This window comes from Lepidochelys olivacea (assembly GCF_965140295.1).
Source record: "Lepidochelys olivacea isolate rLepOli2 genome assembly, chromosome: 1".
NCBI lineage: Eukaryota > Metazoa > Chordata > Testudines > Cheloniidae > Lepidochelys > Lepidochelys olivacea.
The window spans coordinates 187831755-187850418 of record NC_140411.1 but is presented as its reverse complement, the minus strand read 5'-3'; the positions used below and the strand labels follow the sequence as shown (position 1 = coordinate 187850418).

Genomic DNA, 18664 nt, shown 5'->3' with positions numbered 1-18664 from the left:
TATTGTCCCAAACAGCTCTTTGGAATTCCTAATAATAATTCCAGAGATTGCATTAGTCAGGCTTCTAGAGAAGTTACATACAATTGCATTTTTAGTTCAATGGAATCAAAAACATTAACTCTTATTTATTAAAGTTTATCTTAATTCCATAGGTTATGTCCAGGATATTGTCAATCTGTCACAATAGGTACCTATTTAGGCTCCCAAATCCATGTTTAAGTGCATAAAAATGAATCTAGAAGCCTAATTCCAGGCACCCATTTAAAAAATAATACAGCAGGAAAGCAGGGTACCTGATTCAATGGACCTTTTGTTTGTTCCTGTGTTCCCATGTGTCCCCTTTTAGGGTGACAATTTCCTGAAAAATATATTGTGGGGAGTTACATATTTGTAGTGTTTTGTTACATGTTCTAGACGCCTGACTAAATGATTTACCTACACAGCAAAATCAAGGAAACTGTCTAAGGATGGCAGTACTAGAAACCCTGCACACTTATAAGGTCTGGAGGGTGGAACCTCCTAGCCCCGGTTCACACTCAAAAATTAGATCCACCTAGCTACGTCGCTTAGGGGTGTGAAACATTTTGTACCCTGAGCACCATAGTTAGGTTGATCTAACCCCCAGTGTAAAAAGCACTAGGTTGATGGAAAAATTCTTCCATCAACCTAGCTACTGCCTCTTGAGGAGGTGGATTACCTACATCAACGGGGGGAAACCCTTCTGTGAATGTAGGAAGTGCCTACATTACAGTGAGTAGCTACAGCTGTGCTGCTGTAGCATCTGTGTAGCATAGATATAGCCCTAGATCTCTGCGCTCCTAAGCTATTCCTATAATGGTAAATTGTTCTCTTAATTGTGGAGAGGAGAATTCTCTAACCGCCACCAAAATTCCAGCTTCTATTTGTCAATCCGTCTATAAGCCATGTAAAGCCACAATTGCGAAAGAAGCTTCTGAATCGCATATATATTGATGTGTGCAAATCAAATACCAGTGTATATAAATCAGGTAGCCAGTTGCCTGGTTTGTGTGTGTGCAATGCAGGCACCTTTTGGAGCCCCGACCATTAATGAACTAGCTCCAAAATTAAATAGGCAGGGGCATGTGTGTAACTTGCTCTTTGTGAAGAGTTTAATTAAATGTTTTTCCCTTTGCGCCAGTGCTATTCATTTGAAACCTTTTCGAAGGGGCATTGATTAAATTGCTCAATATGTGAGTTTTACCTGCTGTGTCCGCTGCTCGCTACAGATTCTCTATTCCAGCTTTTCTATCTCCATATTTTAATTTACAAGTGATCAGGGAGCAGTATATTGTGTTCTGATGGCAGATACAGCTTGTGCTGGGAATCCTCTTCCATGGCCTTTATATTATGTTTATTTCAGGTTTTGACATGACATGAAGGCTTCTGTTTTTAGCGGGTGAAGGTTAAGGTTTTATGTGCAGTTTTCAAACTATAATTGTCCTCAACATTTAACATTTTTGTAACTAGTTTCCTCCAGGAAAGCTTAGCATTTATCTAGTGAAGCTCTTGCTTTTCAAAACTGGCCTGGGCACACAGAGATCAGAGAACTTCTCAGCCGGAGGGATTCGGGGAGAAGATATATCACTTTGCAGACCCTTTGCAGCAAAGATTTGGAAACATGGGAGTTTAAACTGTTCTTACCCAAACTGTCGTGGCACTAAATACAATGTTAATCAATTGACTTCTGGAAAATTACCAGTGCTGAGGTGGATGCTTATGCAGAGGTTTGGGTAGCTAGGGTTTTGCTGTGGATTTAGGTGAGCTTGGTACATGTGGACGTTAAGTATTTGGCTCATGCTGGCTGTATTGAGGAGACAGCAAGGTTTGTAGAGCGTAACATGCTGCTGGAGGCAGGCACTGTTGTATGCGTCTGTCAGTCATTAATTCTCTCTCAGGGAAGTGGGACGGATCACAGCTCCCGCCTGTCTGTCCTATCCTAGGGGTGTTTCCCATGGCCATGGGAGTGCCACTGCTGAGCTGCCCTTGGGGCTTGCAGGTATTGTTGATGCTGCATATCCGGGAATATTGTTATGTTGTGGGGAGAAGCGCTGTGAACTTGAAGGTGAAAGAAATGTTAGAGGTAAAGTGAATGAGGGAGCTACTGGAGAGACAGCCAAGCCCAGCCATTCTGATCCAACCAGGGTTATAGAGTGGGACCTAGGATGGTACTAGGTGAAAATGGAGGACCAGTGCTATTCCATTGATGGGGGGGTATTCCTCCTTTGCAGCATAGTCTGGAGGGTGCCAGGCCCAATGCCTCTCAAGGAGAGGGAAGACTCAGGATGGAGAACAGTAGAGTTAGTAGAGCGTATCACTGAACTAACAGAGGGCTCTATCTGTTGGGGGGGAAGGAAGGGAGGAGCAGATCCATCTCTCTCTAGACAAGTGATCACATGAGTGACTCATCTGGATATCTAATTGTTTGTTTTGAAGACTGTGTATGCATCAGGGCAGCGGCAAAGGTACGTGTGCTGTTTCTTTAAATCAGTGACAAGCGAAGCAAGAAGGAATGTGAGGAAGGCTCTAGGCAGAAGATGTGCAGTGAGTTGGACACAGAACAGCTCTTTCTGTGATTCTTTACCACTGTCCCATGACACTTATTTGTTCCTCATATATCTGCCTTAGATGGGTGACAGGTCATCACATACTGGGACCTAGGCAATACTGGGCTTCTGCAAGAGCCTTGGATGTTACACTAAACAGCAGCTCTGGGTGCTTGGTGCGTCTTAGGATCAGGTTCTGAGTATCTGAGTTGTCTCTGCACCAACTAGGTGCATGAGGAACTAAACTGGAATTAAAACAAATCATTGTTCCCTTGTGATTAAGGTCATGGAACTATAAGGTGTTTATCTTAGTGAGATCAGTGTGTAGTGCAGCACACACCAAAACAACTCCTGTGCGGTAAGGAGAATGCTTCTGAAACTAGCATTGCTTGAAGTCTGACTGGCCAGTCAACTACCTTCAATGGCTCTTCTGTCTGTATCATATATGTGTTGGACGGCAGGATGGGCAGCAACTGAAAGATCCTCAGGAAAGAGGCCGTCTTACCTTTCCATGGAGCTGCTCTCCCCGGTAATTCAATCATATCGGCCTGTTTGCAGGCAATAATTCACTGTTATAGGAACACTGCAGCAAAGTGACAAGTTAATAACAGCAGTAATAATAGCAGGCAAAGCCTAATGCTATTTCCTCTTCTCATGCGCTCATCGCACCAGCCAGCCGCCCATGTTGGCTAATGCAATTTGCAGCATGGCTAATCCAGTTTCAGCAGGACTTGTGTTCTATTAAAAGAGAATAGCAGTAGCAGGAGCTGTGCTGCCATGTTCCTTGCATCTCCGGGGAGATGGCCCTCGTGTTGAAGTCTTTGTCTCTGCTTCATTGTGATTTGTATTTAATGTTTAAACCCTTGGAGAACCTTCTCCTGCTTCCTGGCCCATCCTTCGTCCTGTAAGTGCCCTAACCTGACCACCCCTTCTGCTGTCATTTCCTTTCTTTACTCATCTTCTTTATCTGTTCTTAATTGCCTTCTTCCCTGCCAGCTAATTCAGTGGACTTACATCCTCCTTACCCACCCATTTTCCTGCTGCCAGTCCTGAGTCAGGAACTGTCTAAGGTACTTATCTGGGCCCCACTACCATAGTGCTTGAGTGCCTCATAAGGTAGGGATGGCCTGTTGTTCCCATTTTACATACAGGCAACTGAGGTACAGAGACACGTGAGTGACTTGGCCCAAGCTTGTGCCCAAGCAGGGAACTGATCCCAGGGCTCTTGAGTCCCAGGCTAGTGCCCACTGAACTGTCCTTCCTCTCTGGAGGAACTGACAGGGAGGAGGTGGATTCCAGTGGGAGTGCCTGTCTACAGTATTGGGGGCTGCCTGGCACTAGTGAGGGGGGTAACAGGGCTTCCTTCCGGCAAGAGGCTCAGCCCGCTCTGCAGGGTTCACCTTGGATGACACACAGCACTTGAGCAACTGCTCAGGACGGTGCTGCAGTTCTGGGAGTCCACTGATACAGGAACTGATACATTGATCTTGCATGACAGTCTTCTTGTGGAACTGGCTCAGATTGTCCTGTCCCTCAGCCAGGGAATCTTATCAGGAGGCAAGTCACAGCCCCGACTTCCTTCCCACCCTTTCCAGCAGTCCACAGACTGTAAATCACCCTTTACAATCCACTAGCCTAACACTCTGAGGAGACAGGCAGCTCCTAAAACAATCCTATTTGTAAGAATTAAATCTTGACCCTGTGGGGCATCAACTATGAGCTCATGCAATCACACTCCCATTGGTGGATCAACCTTTTATCAGCATATTGTGCACAAGCCCTCTTTGGTTTTGGTTTTGTTTCCCCTTCTACCCTTTCCCTCTCTCACATCAGAACAGCCACATTCTATCAGAGGCTTTTAAAACTAGGGCACTCTCTGGGAAACTCAGTAATATTTTGTAAGCTCTCTCCGGAAGAGGCTGTTTCTGCAGAAGCTCTCCTCAAGGATGACAATCTTCAAAGTGGGACCAGGCAGCCCTTGACTCCTCTCCTCTCCCTGTGCAGATGAGCAGATTCCCTGGGCTGCCCTTGGCAGTACTTTGCACTTCCTGAAAATTCACACAAATGCGCAGCGTTGCATTTCTTAGCTGATGTCCCATCCCCCCTCTTTAAAAGAGAACGCTCTGCCGGGAGCGTTTTCAGCCACGTTAATTAGCTTCGTTCCTAGAATTTTTTTATAGAAGAGCAAAGCCTCCTGTCTGCCCTCAGTGGGACTCTGGTGTTGATTTTTCTTGGGAGCTCTACAAGAGGAGGGCCTTAAACAGCCTTAAAAAGAACAGCGCTGACAGTTCACCTTTATGGAACATTTTTATCTACCGATTTCAAAGTGCTTTACAAAGGTAGGTAACTTTTTATTTCTGCAGATAAGGAAACTGAGGCACAGAAATTAACTGATTGAACCAACACAGCAAGTCGGTGGGAGGCGGGAAAGCTGCCAATTGAGTCCTCTTTCCAGCCTCCCCTGCTACAATTACTAGACTCATTGCCTCCTGAAACATATGTTCCCTATGTATATTTGTGTTTATATCCATTACATAGTGGCTTCAGCTGAAAAGGGAATGATTTCCAGTTTCTGTGGTGTGTACATGCTGTACGTCTGCAGCCATGTCTTCTTGTGTCTGATCCTGAGGATCAGGCCTGGTCATGCAGCTCTGAGATGGGAGACCTTCAAGGAAAGCACAGGGTGCTGCAGGAAGTTATGCTGGTGACTCGGTAGATGATGCTCTTTCTTGTGAGTTGATGCTGAAGCAATGCCCCAGCATGGAAGTAATATAAGGGCACCATGCAGCTGGAGGCGTGTCTCTTGCATGACCTCTTGTGGTTATCAAAATTCCTCTACCATATTCTTCCCAAGAAGAGGGATGTTAAACCCTGGTGCCCTGTCCAAATTCCAGGTTGGGTAATTACCCATTTAACTTCCCTAAATTCCCTCTGCAGCTTCAGTTGGATAAAGTTATAAAAGTTACTCCAGTGTGGGTGTGTAGTGCTGCTTTGTGCTTTTAAATAGCTATTGTGTTCCACCCCAGAGCTAAGTGGCTTGTGTTTGACAGAACACAGCTACGAAAAGTCAATTAAACCCGCATTTCACACACACTACACTGTTGTGCTTGGTCATTGGTGATTAGGAAGCCATACTAGCAGAACCAGATTTAACAATGATTGATTTAAACTGGTTTCATTGCCAGTGTAAATGATGTGTTAGTGTTGTATCAACAGCCAGTAATAGTGCATGAAGCTACCATCCTCTTTATTTTCTTCCTCCCTCCAGGGAATCCAAGAAACACAGTGGAGACTGGATTATGGTTTGCAGTTTATCTCTACACTATCTCACCAAAACACACACCTGTTTCCCAGGGTTCCCCGAGCAGATGTTTTTGAGACCTATTAAGAGAGCTTTGGTCTCTTGACAGCTTAGCAGAGAATGCTATGTAGCTGTGTGTCTTCACATCATTGCTCCCGCTATCCATGGTGTTTTGCAGTTCAGTACAGCAGCCACTCCACCACCACCTCTCCCCACATCAGAATAGCCCCGGGTAGGCTGCATTATAGAACCTAGAATTGTAGAGCCAAATTACAGAGAGAAAATTGTAGAGTCAAACCCTTTGCTGTCTTTCTGTTCAGGCCAATCTCACATTGAAGGGGTGGGGTGTTCTGACTGAGTAAGGTTTGATTTTGAGGTTTGGCTAATGGAGGATACAGTGCCTGGGACCCGTGTTCTCTTGCCTTAACCACATGAACACTATCTCAGTCCAGTACAACTACCATATCTCACAAACGCATCTAAAGATGAACTATAAAGCCACAAAAGAAATAGCAAAACCCAGATCTTTATTGAAACAATCTACCTGCCCCTGTCTGGCTGAGCCAGGACCCCAGAGTACTCTGTGCCACCACTTCTCTGTCATCCCTATCAGCTATTGCAGAATTAAAACGTTAGAAAAAGTATTTTAAGCCCTTCTGGGTGCAAAAAGGGCTTTGTGAACGTTGCCTTATGCATTGCTGTGGTGGTGGCTGACAGGAGTGGAGGTGATCGGAGCAATTTCTTCTTCGAGTGATTGCTCATGTGTATTCCACAATAGGTGTGCGTGCTTGCCACTTGAACCGGTGTGAGAAGTTTTTCCCCTACCAGTACCCATAGGGGGGAGTGCCCCAACAACCCCTGGAGTGGCGCCTGCCTGGCACAGTATAAGGGGAGCTGCGCGCTCCCCCCACCCTCAGTTCCTTCTTGCAGCCAGTGAAGGTGCGTCGGAACTGCTCTGCTCCAGCTTTGCCGTAGCTCATCCCCAGAACTGTTTGTTCGTTCAGCGTTAGTACCTCTAGTTAGTTAGCTGTTTAGTTAGTCAGTGAGCCCGGGCCAGGGCATGCCCCGGGGTTTAAGTCATGCGGCTCTTGTAGGCATTCTATGCCAACAAGTGACCCGCACGCAGACTGTTTGTGCTGCTCAGGAGAAACCCATATCAGCGAAAGGTGCAAGATTTACAAGTTGTTTAAGCCTCGGACCAAAACAGAAAGGGACATTAGGCTCCGGGCCATCCTGATGGAGTCGGTGCTGACGGTGACCCCGGCACGCTGCTCCGAACTGGTACCTGGCACCACTGTTGGTACGCGGCGACCCTCCGGTGCCATTGACCAGTCGGCACCGCTCCCTGTCCACGGGGCACACCAAGAGGGCCAGGAAGACTCCCTATTTGCAGCGGCACCGAGGGAAGTCTAGGACGGAGGCTAGGCCCATGTCGGGCAGTCTTCGATCCCCACCGGGCCCCAGGCCTCCGACTCACATTGAATGGAGTAGCCCAGCCCCTTCGGAACAGGTCTCTCCATCCACGCCTGAAGCCCTCCAGGGGGCCCGGGATGTTATGTCTATGCAGTTCTCGGAGCACTGCTGATATCGGCCCTGCACTCCAGAAGCAAGCCACCCCTGCAATCTCCGCAGTCGCCTCTGGCCTGGTACCGATCTTGGTCGAGAGAACATTCCCAACGCCTATCACCGCCCAGCGATTGCTCGGGGCAGAGTCCAGGTGGATCGCCCTCGACCCCAACCAGACTGTCTGGCTGGGTTCCGGCCGGCCGGGACTCACGGCACCGCTCATCTTCAAGGAGTGAATATCTGCAGGACCGAGGCTGGCATTGCCATCGGTCCTTGTCTCAAAGAGGGTACTGCAGTTGATCACAGCATGGTTGTCCATGCTGTTTCTGCTCGGACTCCCGCTTCAAGTCTCCGCCAAGACATCTCAGCCCAGGGCGACCATCGCCGGCGTTTCGCCGTCACGGGTCCGCCTGTCGAGGCCGTTTGCAGAGCAGCTGTTACCGCCGGTACCGGTCCTCCACATCAAGATCACGGTCCCGTGGCCGTCGTAGATCCCGGCACTGCCGCTTCTCCTGGTCCAGAGACGGCAGTAGATCTTATGCCAGCCTGGTCTCCATTCTTAGCCGTCCTTCGGTGGGCCAGGCCAGCCAACCCAAACAGCCGGCCCCACCGGTGCCACATCAGATGCAGTGGCACCGAGCATTGTGGCCGGCCCAATGGTACCAGTGGGCACCGTGGCCTCTGGTGCAGCCCCTGGTGGGAGCTCGCTCGGTGGCTGGAGCTTCAGAGGCACCATTGGCCTCCCTCTCCAGACCCCCAAGAAAGGAGGCTATGGGACGTGCGTTCTCGGCACCATGCCCGAATCCAACCAGGTGGTGGAACCTCCTGTGCTGGCCGACACCCAGAGCACCGCACTGGCCTCTTCACCCTGCCCGGAGGAGGCGATTGCAGCCCCACCCACCTCCGTCCCGCAGGAGGACTTCAGGACCCACCAAGAACTCTTAAACAGGGTGGCAGCAAGCCTCCACCTCCAGGCAGCGGAGATGGAGGACCCTCAGACTTCCTGTTTAACGTGTTGTCCCCATCGGCACCGGGTAGGGTGGCCTTGCCTCTCCATGAAGGGGTGGCTAAGATTTCAAATGCCCTGTGGCAAACTCCGGGCTTGTTGGCCCCATCTCTAAAAAGGCCGAACGCAAGTACTTTGTACCCGCTAAGGGGCATGAGTACCTGTATACCCACCCGGCGCCCAACTCCCTGGTGGTCGAATCGGTCAACCACAGGGAACGGCAGGGTCAGCCGCCCCAACCCCAAAGAAAAAAAGACTCTCGGAGACTGGACTCTTTCGGAAGGAAAGTCTATTCATCTTCGAGCTTCCAGTTACGAGTGGCAAACCATCAGGCTCTCCTCGGCCGGTACGAGTTCAATCTGTGAGGTCCCTGCCCAAGTTTGAGGACTCCCTCCAGGAGCGCAATAGGAAGGAGTTCAAGGCGCTAGTGGAGGAAGGGGCAAAGGCTGCTAGGGCATCCCTGCAGGCAGCCTCGGATGCTGCCGGCACAGCCGCACGATCAATGGCCTCTGTGGTGTCCATGAGACGGGTATCACAGCTCCTGCTCTCTGGGCTGTCCAGCGAGGCGCAGTCTTCCATGCAGGATCTCCCGTTTGACGGGAAAGCTCTGTTTGCGGAGGAAACAGATCCAAGGCTGCATGGCATGAAAGACTCCTGCACAACCCTCCAGACTCTGGGCCTCTATGTCCCAGCTCCGGCAAAACCTAAGTTCAAGCAGACTCCCGCCCAGGCCACCCATAAGAAGCAGCGGGACTATAAGAGACGCCCTCATAGGCAGTCTCGGCCTGCCCCCCAGCCTGGGTCCTTGAAGGGCAAGCAGGCGGGGAAAAGGTGTTTTTGACAGGCTGCTCGGGGGTACCCCACCAGTCCTCATCAGGGATCCACCCCCAATAAAGCTTCCCTTCTCCAACCGGTTGGTTGCTTTCCTCCCGGAATGGTCGCAGCTAACCTCAGACCAATGGGTCCTCAACACCATCTCCCAGGGTTACACCCTCCAGTTTACTTCCTCCCCGCCGAATCCTGCCCACCCCCCGTCCCTATTGGGGGACACCTCACACGAGGCTCTGCTCGAGCAGGAGGTGGGGCAGCTCCTAGGACTAGGAGCAGTAGAGGCTGTGCCCGAGGAGTTCATGGGCAAGGGGTATTACTCCTGTTATTTCCTTATCCCGAAGGCCAAAGGGGGGCTCAGGCCCATCCTGGACCTCCGAGGTCTGAATCAGTACATGGTGAAGCTCAAGTTCCGAATGGTCTCCCTGGCCTCCATCATCCCCTCCCTGGATCCTGGGGACTGGTACGCTGCCCTTGATCTACAGGGCGCGTACTTCCACATCCACATATTCGAGGAGCGCAGGCGCTTCTTCCATTTTGTGGTGGGTCAGAATCATTACCAATTAACGGTCCTCCCATCTGGTCTGTCCACTGCCCCCAGGGTGTTTACAAAATGCATGTCTGTGGTAGCAGCCTACCTCAGACAGCTTGGGGGTCCAGATATTTCCCTATCTGGAAGATTGGCTTGTCAAGGGCACCTCCCAGTCGCAGGTGAGGGATCACATGGCATTCCTCCTGTCCACCTGCACCACCTTGGGCTGTTGGTAAACAACAACCAAGTCCACGTTAGTCCCGGTCCAATGCGTAGAGTTTATCAGGGCGCTCCTGGACGCAGTGTCGGCCAGGGCCTGTCTCCCACCAGACAGATTTGAGTCCCTGAAAGGTCTCATCGACTCAGTCACAAGGTTCCCGGTAACAACAGCCAGGTTTTGCCTACTACTCCTGGGTCACATGTCGGCGTGCATGTAAGTGGTCCGTCAGGATGAGGCCCCTCCAGCTCTGGTTGGCCTTGAAGTTCTCCCAGGCCATGGACAGGATGGACAAAGTCCTCACCATGCCGAACTCGGTGATCACCTCTCTGCTGTGGTGGTCTGCCCCAAACAACATGCTCCAAGGGGTCCCGTTCAGGGACAGGGCCCTGTCGTTGGAGCTGGCGTCCGATACGTCGGACTTGGGTTAGGGGGCCTATGTGAGGAACTTTCAGACCCAAGGCCTGTGGTCGGCTCAAGACCTGACCTTACATATAAATGTCAAGGAGCTCAGGGCAGTGCAGCTGGCGTGTATGGCTTTCTGCTCGCACCTGGAGGGCAAGGTAGTCAGGGTCCTCACGGACAACACGGCCTCAATGTTCTATATCAACAGGCAAGACGGGGCCCGATCCTCTGCCGTGAAGCCCTCAGGCGGTGGGACTTCTGTATAACCCACAACATCCACCTGAAGGCCTTCCACTTACTGGGCGCCCGGAACGAGAGGGCAGATCGCTTGAGCAGGGACTTTTCCTCGCAACACAAGTGGTCCCTCCACCCGGAAGTGGCCCACCAGCTCTTCTGAAGGTGGGGTACTCCCCAGGTGGACCTGTTTGCAACTCAGCAGAACCGGCGATGCCCCCAGTTCTGCTCTGGAGGGGGGCATGGGGAGGGGTGCTATCTCCAATGCCTTTGTCCTGTCCTGGCCAGGCCGGCTTCTCTACACCTTTCCCCCATTCCCTCTAGTTGGCAGGGTCCTGGAGAAGATAAAAGACGGACAAGGCCCAAGTCCTCCTGTTTGCCCCAACGTGGCCCAGGCAACATTGGTACGGGAGCCTCACGGGCCTGGCAGTAGCTCCGCTGTGGCCATTGCCGCTCAGCCCGGACCTGCTCTCTCAGGACCAGGGCTGCCTCCTTCACCCCAACCTGGCGGCTCTTCACCTCACGGCGTGGCTGCTCAGTAGTTAGGTCAAGAGGAAAGGACGTGCTCAGAGCAGGTTCAGCGCATCCTCCTCGAAAGTAGATGGCCCTCCACTCGCCACGCTTATTTGGTGAAGTGGTCCTGGTTTTCTAGGTGGGCGGCGGACCAGGGTGTCTCCCCGGTGACCGCCCCGATCCAGCTTATCCTTGATTACCTCCTCCACCTGAGGGCCCAGGCCTGGCGCCTTCGTCAGTCAAGGTGCACCTGGCAGCCATATCGGCCTTCCATCCACTGATGCAAGGGCACACGGTATTTTCCCATGCTATGACTGGCCGGTTCCTTAAGGGTTTGGACCGTCTTTTTCCATATTCTAGACCCCAAGTCCCGCAGTGGGACCTAAACCTGGTGTTGGCTCATCTCACGGGGCCCCCGTTTGAACCACTGGTGGATGGTGGCCTTTCTGGTTGCAATCATGGCGAGTCTCGGCGCTCAGGACCTCCAAGTCACCATACATGGTCTTTCATAAAGACAAGGTCCAGCTCTGCCCACACCCTGTGTTCCTCCCAAAGGTGGTCTCCTCCTACCACATGGGTCAGGGCATTTTTCTACAGGTCCTCTGCCCCAAGCTTCATGCGTCCAGTGATAGGCGCCATCTCCACACGCTCGATGTGCTGTGGGCTCTGGCTTTCTACCTCGAGCGGACCAAGCCGTTCAGAAAGTCCTTGCAACTGTTTGTCGCCTCAGCAGAGCGCACGAGGGGCCAGCCGATTTCCACTCAGCGGCTTTCCAATCGGATCACTTCATGCATCTGTTCCTGTTATGGGCTGCCGGGTGTCCCCCTGCCACCCATTGTGAGGGCACACTAGACTCGGGCACAGGCCTCGTCGGCTGCCTTCATGGCCCACGTCCCCATCCAGGACATTTGTAGGGCCACCACGTGGTCTTCGGTTCACACGTTCACCTCGCACTATGCGATCATCCCCCAAACCAGGGATGAGGCCGGGTTCGGCAGAGCTGTCCTCCGCCCTGGGAATTTGTGAACTCCTACCCACCTTCAACAAATATAGCTTGGAATCACCTATTGTGGAATACACATGAGCAATCACTCGAAGAAGAAAAGACATTTACCTTTTCCGTAACTGGTGTTCTTCAAGATGTGTTGCTCATGTCTGTTCCACATCCCGCCCTCCTTCCCCTCTGTCGGAGTTGGTCTGGCAAGAAGGAACTGAGGGTGGGGGGAGCACGCAGCTCCCCTTATACCGTGCCAGGCAGGCACCACCCTAGGGTTTGGGGGGGGGGGCGTTCCTCCCCCCCCCACGGGTACTGCTAGGGGAAAATCTTCCGGCACCGGTGCATGTGGCAAAAACGCACACCTATTGTGGAATAGACATGAGCCACACATCTCGAAGAAAACCAGTTACGGAAAATTTAACTATCTTCTCACCTGGTAACTTAAGTGTAATAAACCCCCACAATACTTTCTGCTTTCTATCCAGCATGTAGGGTGGAGGATTTATCATCCTGTGTCAGGGATAGCACCAGACTCCTCCTTAGCTCTCTGCCTGATGCCAGAACTACTTGTCTGGCCCTTCAGACACACATCTCAAAACATACCCTCCAGGCTTCAGTGTGTACGGCTTCTCATTATGGGAGGGCAGTAAGAAACAGATCAGAGGCTTTGAAAACTAGGGCAATGGCTGGGAAACACTCCCAGGTGTTGGAGGAAGCAGGAACAGCCACACTCTGGGCTGCCCTGGTGCTCTGTAACATCAGGGTGTACGTGTGTGTGCTGAGAATGGCTACGTATTTTGGTCTGGGAGTGCACTTTTGCCCCATCAGTGGAATAAATCGTATCCATGTGAGATATGGGTCTGTTGCCCAGAAGCACCAGGCTTAAAAAATCCCTTCTCTCTCCTTCCAGCTCACTTCCCCTTGAAATGCTATAATGTGGGAAGAAAATTAGGAGGGATTCTTAAAGATCTCTTTCTGATTTTTCATGTTTCTAAATATAGGTACAATATATACCCAGGGCATATGTATATAGATACAGTATGCCCCCACAACAAACAGCATGTGTGTATACTGTATTTTAATAGATATAAGCAAGCAACTTAACATATACAGTTGCTATAGCAACTGAGGTTTCCTTAGCAACAGTTGCAGAAAATAATCCCGTACCAATTAAAAATAAACTGTTGGAAAGGGGGTTGAAGGGGGAGAAATAGAGCTTCTGAGATTGGCTTCCTTTTCTCTTGGTTTTTATCCCAGGCACTGGAGGACTGGTTCCGATTTGAAATAACCTTTTCCCACCTAGAATGAGACAAGGAGGTGAAGTGGGTCTCTGTGCAACCTGCTTGGAGGATTGAGCTAGGAGGAACATAGCAGCATGAGCCTAAACCTCTCCATTGAGTCAGTCCCCAGAGAGGAAAGCTGGGGGCTATTCCCCCACCCCACCCCCCGCTCCAATGTGCCATCCCCTAATGCAGTTATCTAGTCTTTATTAGCACACTGATTAAAGCCAAAGGCAATACAGGCTCCAGGGGAACTTTTCTGTGCTACCAGGATACGTATCTTCAAATGTTGTCTTAGAGCAGAAAAGTGTCATTGTCGTCGGAGCCTCTTCCTTCCATTTGATGCTGTTTGTATGTACCCTTCTCTCCCCCAGGCTCCTCCCCACACACATTCAGCTTGGCTGACAGGGCGATTGAGACTACAGAATTCAGTGGTAGCTTGGTGAAGTAAAAAGTAATGCAAAATGGAGACTCATTGCCCCAGTGAGAAGAGACCCCATTGCATCCTAATCAATAGAACTTGTGGGACAGATCCTCAGCTCGTGTAAATCTGCAGCCCGCCTTTTATCTGAATGAAGCTGTGCTGACTTGCAATCCATGTATTTCTGTGATGCCTCTTGTCCCCAGAATGCTTTGTAAACTTCAATAATAGATTTAAAACCTGTGTACAGAATCCCTTCTCCCAGCACAAAAATGCCTCCACTTCTGGAGTGAAACACAGCAGTGGTATTACCATGTACAGCGACACTACACGGCCATTCAGGAGAAGACCTGCAGATCATCATTCAGCAACAAAAACTGCAGATGAAATTTAGGTAGAGATTGTAATTACCTGATTTGGACCTTGGTACCAGGGTTAGTTAAAACCCTGACTCTCGTGGCCATTAAAGAACCAGTGGCACTTTTCACAAGCATCAGGAGCAGCATTTATAAATCTGATCTGAAAGATGGCACTTCCAGTAGCAAAGAGAACTGAATGCTGGGGAACCAGTTCAGTGCTGACTTTGAGGGAAAGATGTCATCTGCCAGAAGCACCAACACTCACTCCCTGCATCACCTGGAGGTCTCCTATATGAATATTTATGGGTCTGACCCTGTTCAGCTTATGTGGTGTGATGAGATCCAGTAGTGCTCTCAGTGCTGAAACTTGGGATAAATCCCTTCTAACTATGTGATCTGGTTTCCCACATCCCCTTCCTCTTCCTGGCCTAACCAATACTTAGGTATGCCAATCCATTTCCTGTGTCAGCAGTTCTTGGGGGGGAACTATGCCCCACTTTCCTAGACGGGGGAAGAAGGGAGATGGACTGAGTCAGAGTTGTCTGGGCCTCGCTTTGTGTCTACTCAGACCTTGCTCCTCACTTCAAATCTTCATTCAGTGGGATCTAGGGCATACCAAATCCCAGATAGCCCCAAAAGTGCAGGAAAGGCACCGGTACCTTCATACAGATGTAAATACACTGAACTATTTTGTTTGTGTTGAAGTAGTTCCTAGGGGCACCAGTCAGGGATTAAGGCCCATTGTATTAGGCATAGCCCATGCACATACAATAAAAAGACTGTCACTCCATAATTCTTGTTTCAGCATAGGGAGGGCACCAGGGTTTTAAACCCATTGTCACCCTGTTCAGAGCGGGTCTGAACGCAGTGGCTAAAATACCAGTGGGTGCTGTGCCTTGCATACACTAGTGCAGCCACCTTTGCTACCACTCGGGGAGCTGAACTGATGGAGGTAATGGTGGGAAGTTGAGAGAGTCACTGTCTCTGTGATTTGCCCAAGGTCAGACAGCAAGCATGTGGCAGAACTTGGCACAGAATTCCTGACTTCCCGCCATGGGCTCTGACTGCAAACCGGACTATGCTTCCCTCCTCTTCCATTCCAGTCAAGTGTCTGTTTCTCACGTTGCTCATGTTTTAATGTCCATATTGATCTGATCCCCAATAGCCTTTAAAAAGCTTTCAGTTCAGTGAGATGATCAGGGTGTGGCAGGGTACACGCTCTATCTGCAGGTGGCTTTCTGTGGCGCTGGGTCAGCAGCACAGAGATTTGTGCAGGAAGCTTTGGAAAAACAAGGGTTCATTTAACAAGTGCAGCCCTAGGGACGGAGGAATCTGAAGTCCCTGGAGAACGGATGATATGTGTGAATCTCCTGCTAGACTGGATGCCTTCATCCAGGATCCTTCTAAGGGGCCTGAGGCAGCTGTGAGAAACCAAGCCTCTCACTGTGGGAGCTGTGGGGAGGATTCAGGAGTTCATTGAGGTGAAGGAGGAAACTGGGAAGAAGATTCAATACAGGGGTCTCTAAATTCCGGTGGATCAGTGGTCCTATTTAGTCTTATACAAGGAGATAATGGATGAGACTGCATGTGCGGGGAGGGTTGTCATCTTTTTTTTTTTTTTTTTTAAATTAACTGTGGGTGTTTTTTCTCTGTGTTAATGACCTACCACTTCTCATCCTCCCCTCTCCTTCCTCTTAGTGACCAAGCTACAGGTCAGCAAATCAAAGCGGAGCATCACCCTGGTGGAGAACAGGCCCATCCCCCTGAACTGCTCCGTGAAATCGCAGACCAGCCTGGACTCTCACTTTGCTGTGCTGTGGTATGTCCACAAGCCGTCCGACGCCGATGGCAAGCTCATCCTGAAGACAACCCACAGCTCTGCTTTCGAGTACGGCACCTACGCCGAGGAGGAGGGGCTACGGGGGAGGCTGCAGTTCGAGCGGTCCTCCTCTGGAGGGCTCTTCAGCCTTACTGTCCAGCGGGCAGAGGTCAGTGACAGCGGCAGCTACTACTGCCATGTGGAGGAGTGGCTGCTCAGCCCCAACCATGCCTGGTACAAGCTGGCGGAGGAGGTGTCTGGGCGAACCGAGGTCACCGTCAAGCAGCCAGGTAACATGGACTACACCAGCAGGGCATTCCCCTGGCAAACCCTCTTTCCAGCAGTTAACTTTGCCCAAAACCTGTAGCTGAACTAAATATTGTTGAGCTAAATCCTTCTCCCCTTCCTCCCTCTCCCACACTAAACCTTTGTCCCCAAACTGGACCCAGTCACACCTTCCTCACCTCATAGCCTGGGCCTTTGTCCCCAAACTGGAAGCCAGGCTTCTCTTCCCACTTTGCCAAACATCCCCCTGTTTGTTGCGTGCTCTTGGGACGCGCCTCCCCTCCCAGCCAGAGTGCTGGAATCTGATAAGTCCCTCTGTTCCGGCTGGGGTGATGTGTGGTTAGCAAGCGGTGCAGGTGTTCCTACATAAAGGTCATTTGTTTCCCACTGGGCCTGGGCAGCTAATAGGTTCCACACCTGTTTCCATCACCCACGGAGAGCTGGGCTAGCGTCAGTGAAACATCTCAGCCTTACTCTGTCATGTTGAAGCTCAGAGCCACTGTCACTCTTCCTGTTACCCCCAGGAGCACCCGGGGCTTACGCATGTGTATCACGTTCACAGCCTGAGTCTGCCGTTGCTATCATCTGTATCAACCGCATTCATGATGTCTGTCTCCTCCCTGAACTGATTTGTGTCCAAACCACGCGGGGCTCTGCAGCTTCCCCTTCAAATGGGGACCCTGTCCTCAAGGGCTATTCTCCTCTGCCCCTTCCCCCGCCCACACACACTCAGGGAAAGCCCAAGGGGGTTCAGGAATGGAAGCAGACTGCTGGGTTAAGGAATGTACTCAGGGATGTTTTACCATCCTCCTGAGCTGTAACGGTGTGTTAAAGGGAGGAGATAAAGGGCTCTGTATCGGGTATTACACAGCCTGCCTGTTCCCACAGCAGAGCCTTGCACAGGAATAAGGAAGTGTGATTTACCCTCTCCAGGCATATGCATAAATCCATGTAGTCCTTTGAGAACTGGCTACTTTCCACATAGCTGGCAACTGGAAATGGAGTTTTGCAGGAAACTGGATAAGAGGCACCATGCTGGGATGGGGGATGTTTGCAGAAGTGGGGTGGGCAGTAGTCTTGCCTGGTACAAGCCTTGACCTGCCGTGCCTCCGCAGTTCCCTACCTCACGCTGTCCATGGCCTGCACTCTCCATGCAACCCCATCTCCCCACTGCTATGTTTTGATTTAGCTGTTGAGTCATTAACCAGCAAAATGGATGCTGGCATTGGGAGCGCATGTCTGCAGGGTTAGGGAGAGAAGAAGCTGGATTGTGTCGGAGTGAGGACACAACGGAAGGGGATCTGCCTTGAAGAGGGAGGTGTGGACAGGCTGGGGCATTTTACATTGTGTTGAAAGTAGAGGATCGGTTTTGGGGGGAGTGGAGAGGTGGGATCAGCACAGCTCTCATTGTATGGATCTTTCTGGAGAAGGGCTTGAAGACGCCTTTAGTTGTTGGTGGCTTTGTCTTGACAAGGAAAAGTGGTCAAGTTGAGGTTGGGCTTAGCTACATGGGACTGCTCCTCCTATGTCAATGTTAAGTAAGAGTGTAACTCCTGTTTGAGACAGTGTCCTGCTGCTGGAGTGGCAACTAGCGACCTAATGAGAGGGAGCAGGCATGTGTGTGCCTGGCAGAGCTCTGCATGCAGGGCTTTTTCATATCCAGTTTGATTTTACTCTCTGCCAATGTCCCAACGGGAGCGTGTCTCGGCTCTCTTGCACTCTGCATGAGAGATGAGTAATGAGTTTAATGAGGTGAGAAGCTGGCTGCCAGGGAGAGAGAACTCTGCTCTGCTGGTGGTTTCCATGGCAGAGGATGTCATTGGCAGCGATGGGAAACGGAGGTAATAAGGATGTACTGAATTAATCAGGATCCTGCTCCTCTCCGCCAAAGTGGTCCTCAACCATGGATATGCAGGGGAGGAGGGCTGTTTATGTGGGGTTGGGAGGGGAGGGAGGATCTTTAAAGGCTGACAGCTTCCCCCATCCAGGTCTCACTCCAGAGGCATATTATCCCGGCCTCCTCCTGGAGGAGGAACCTGCCTTGCCCAGACAGCTAGAGGACTCCAGCTTCCTCTGCATGTGAAGAGTACCCTGTGGGGGTGACTGCAGCTGAGAAAGAATACCCTCTAGGTCTAGGGGAGGAGGAGGGAAGAGCACCGCTGGGAGGCAGATCTGCAGAAGGATAATATCATGCAGATGAGGGGTTCAACTCATAATCCTTGACTGGTAATCAGTCCTTCAGCATTTCAGCAGTCTGGGCCTAGGCAGGACAGAGCAGTTATCCTACAGCTGTAGTGTAGCCAGTCTCCAACCTCTAGGTCAGGTGTTACCATGTCT

The 18664-nt window shown here is 50.9% G+C and overlaps 1 protein-coding gene across 3 annotated transcripts in view; it reads left to right on the top strand.

Moving 5' to 3' along the window:
* The window catches only part of IGSF3 (immunoglobulin superfamily member 3), a 162168-nt gene that overhangs the window by 128740 nt on the left and 14764 nt on the right, over positions 1-18664 (top strand). For all 3 annotated transcript variants that reach the window (XM_084642221.1, XM_084642223.1, XM_084642222.1), the window contains one exon: positions 15922-16332. In XM_084642221.1, the coding sequence (XP_084498347.1) occupies positions 15922-16332 (411 nt within the window). The remainder of the gene's footprint in view (positions 1-15921; positions 16333-18664) is intronic.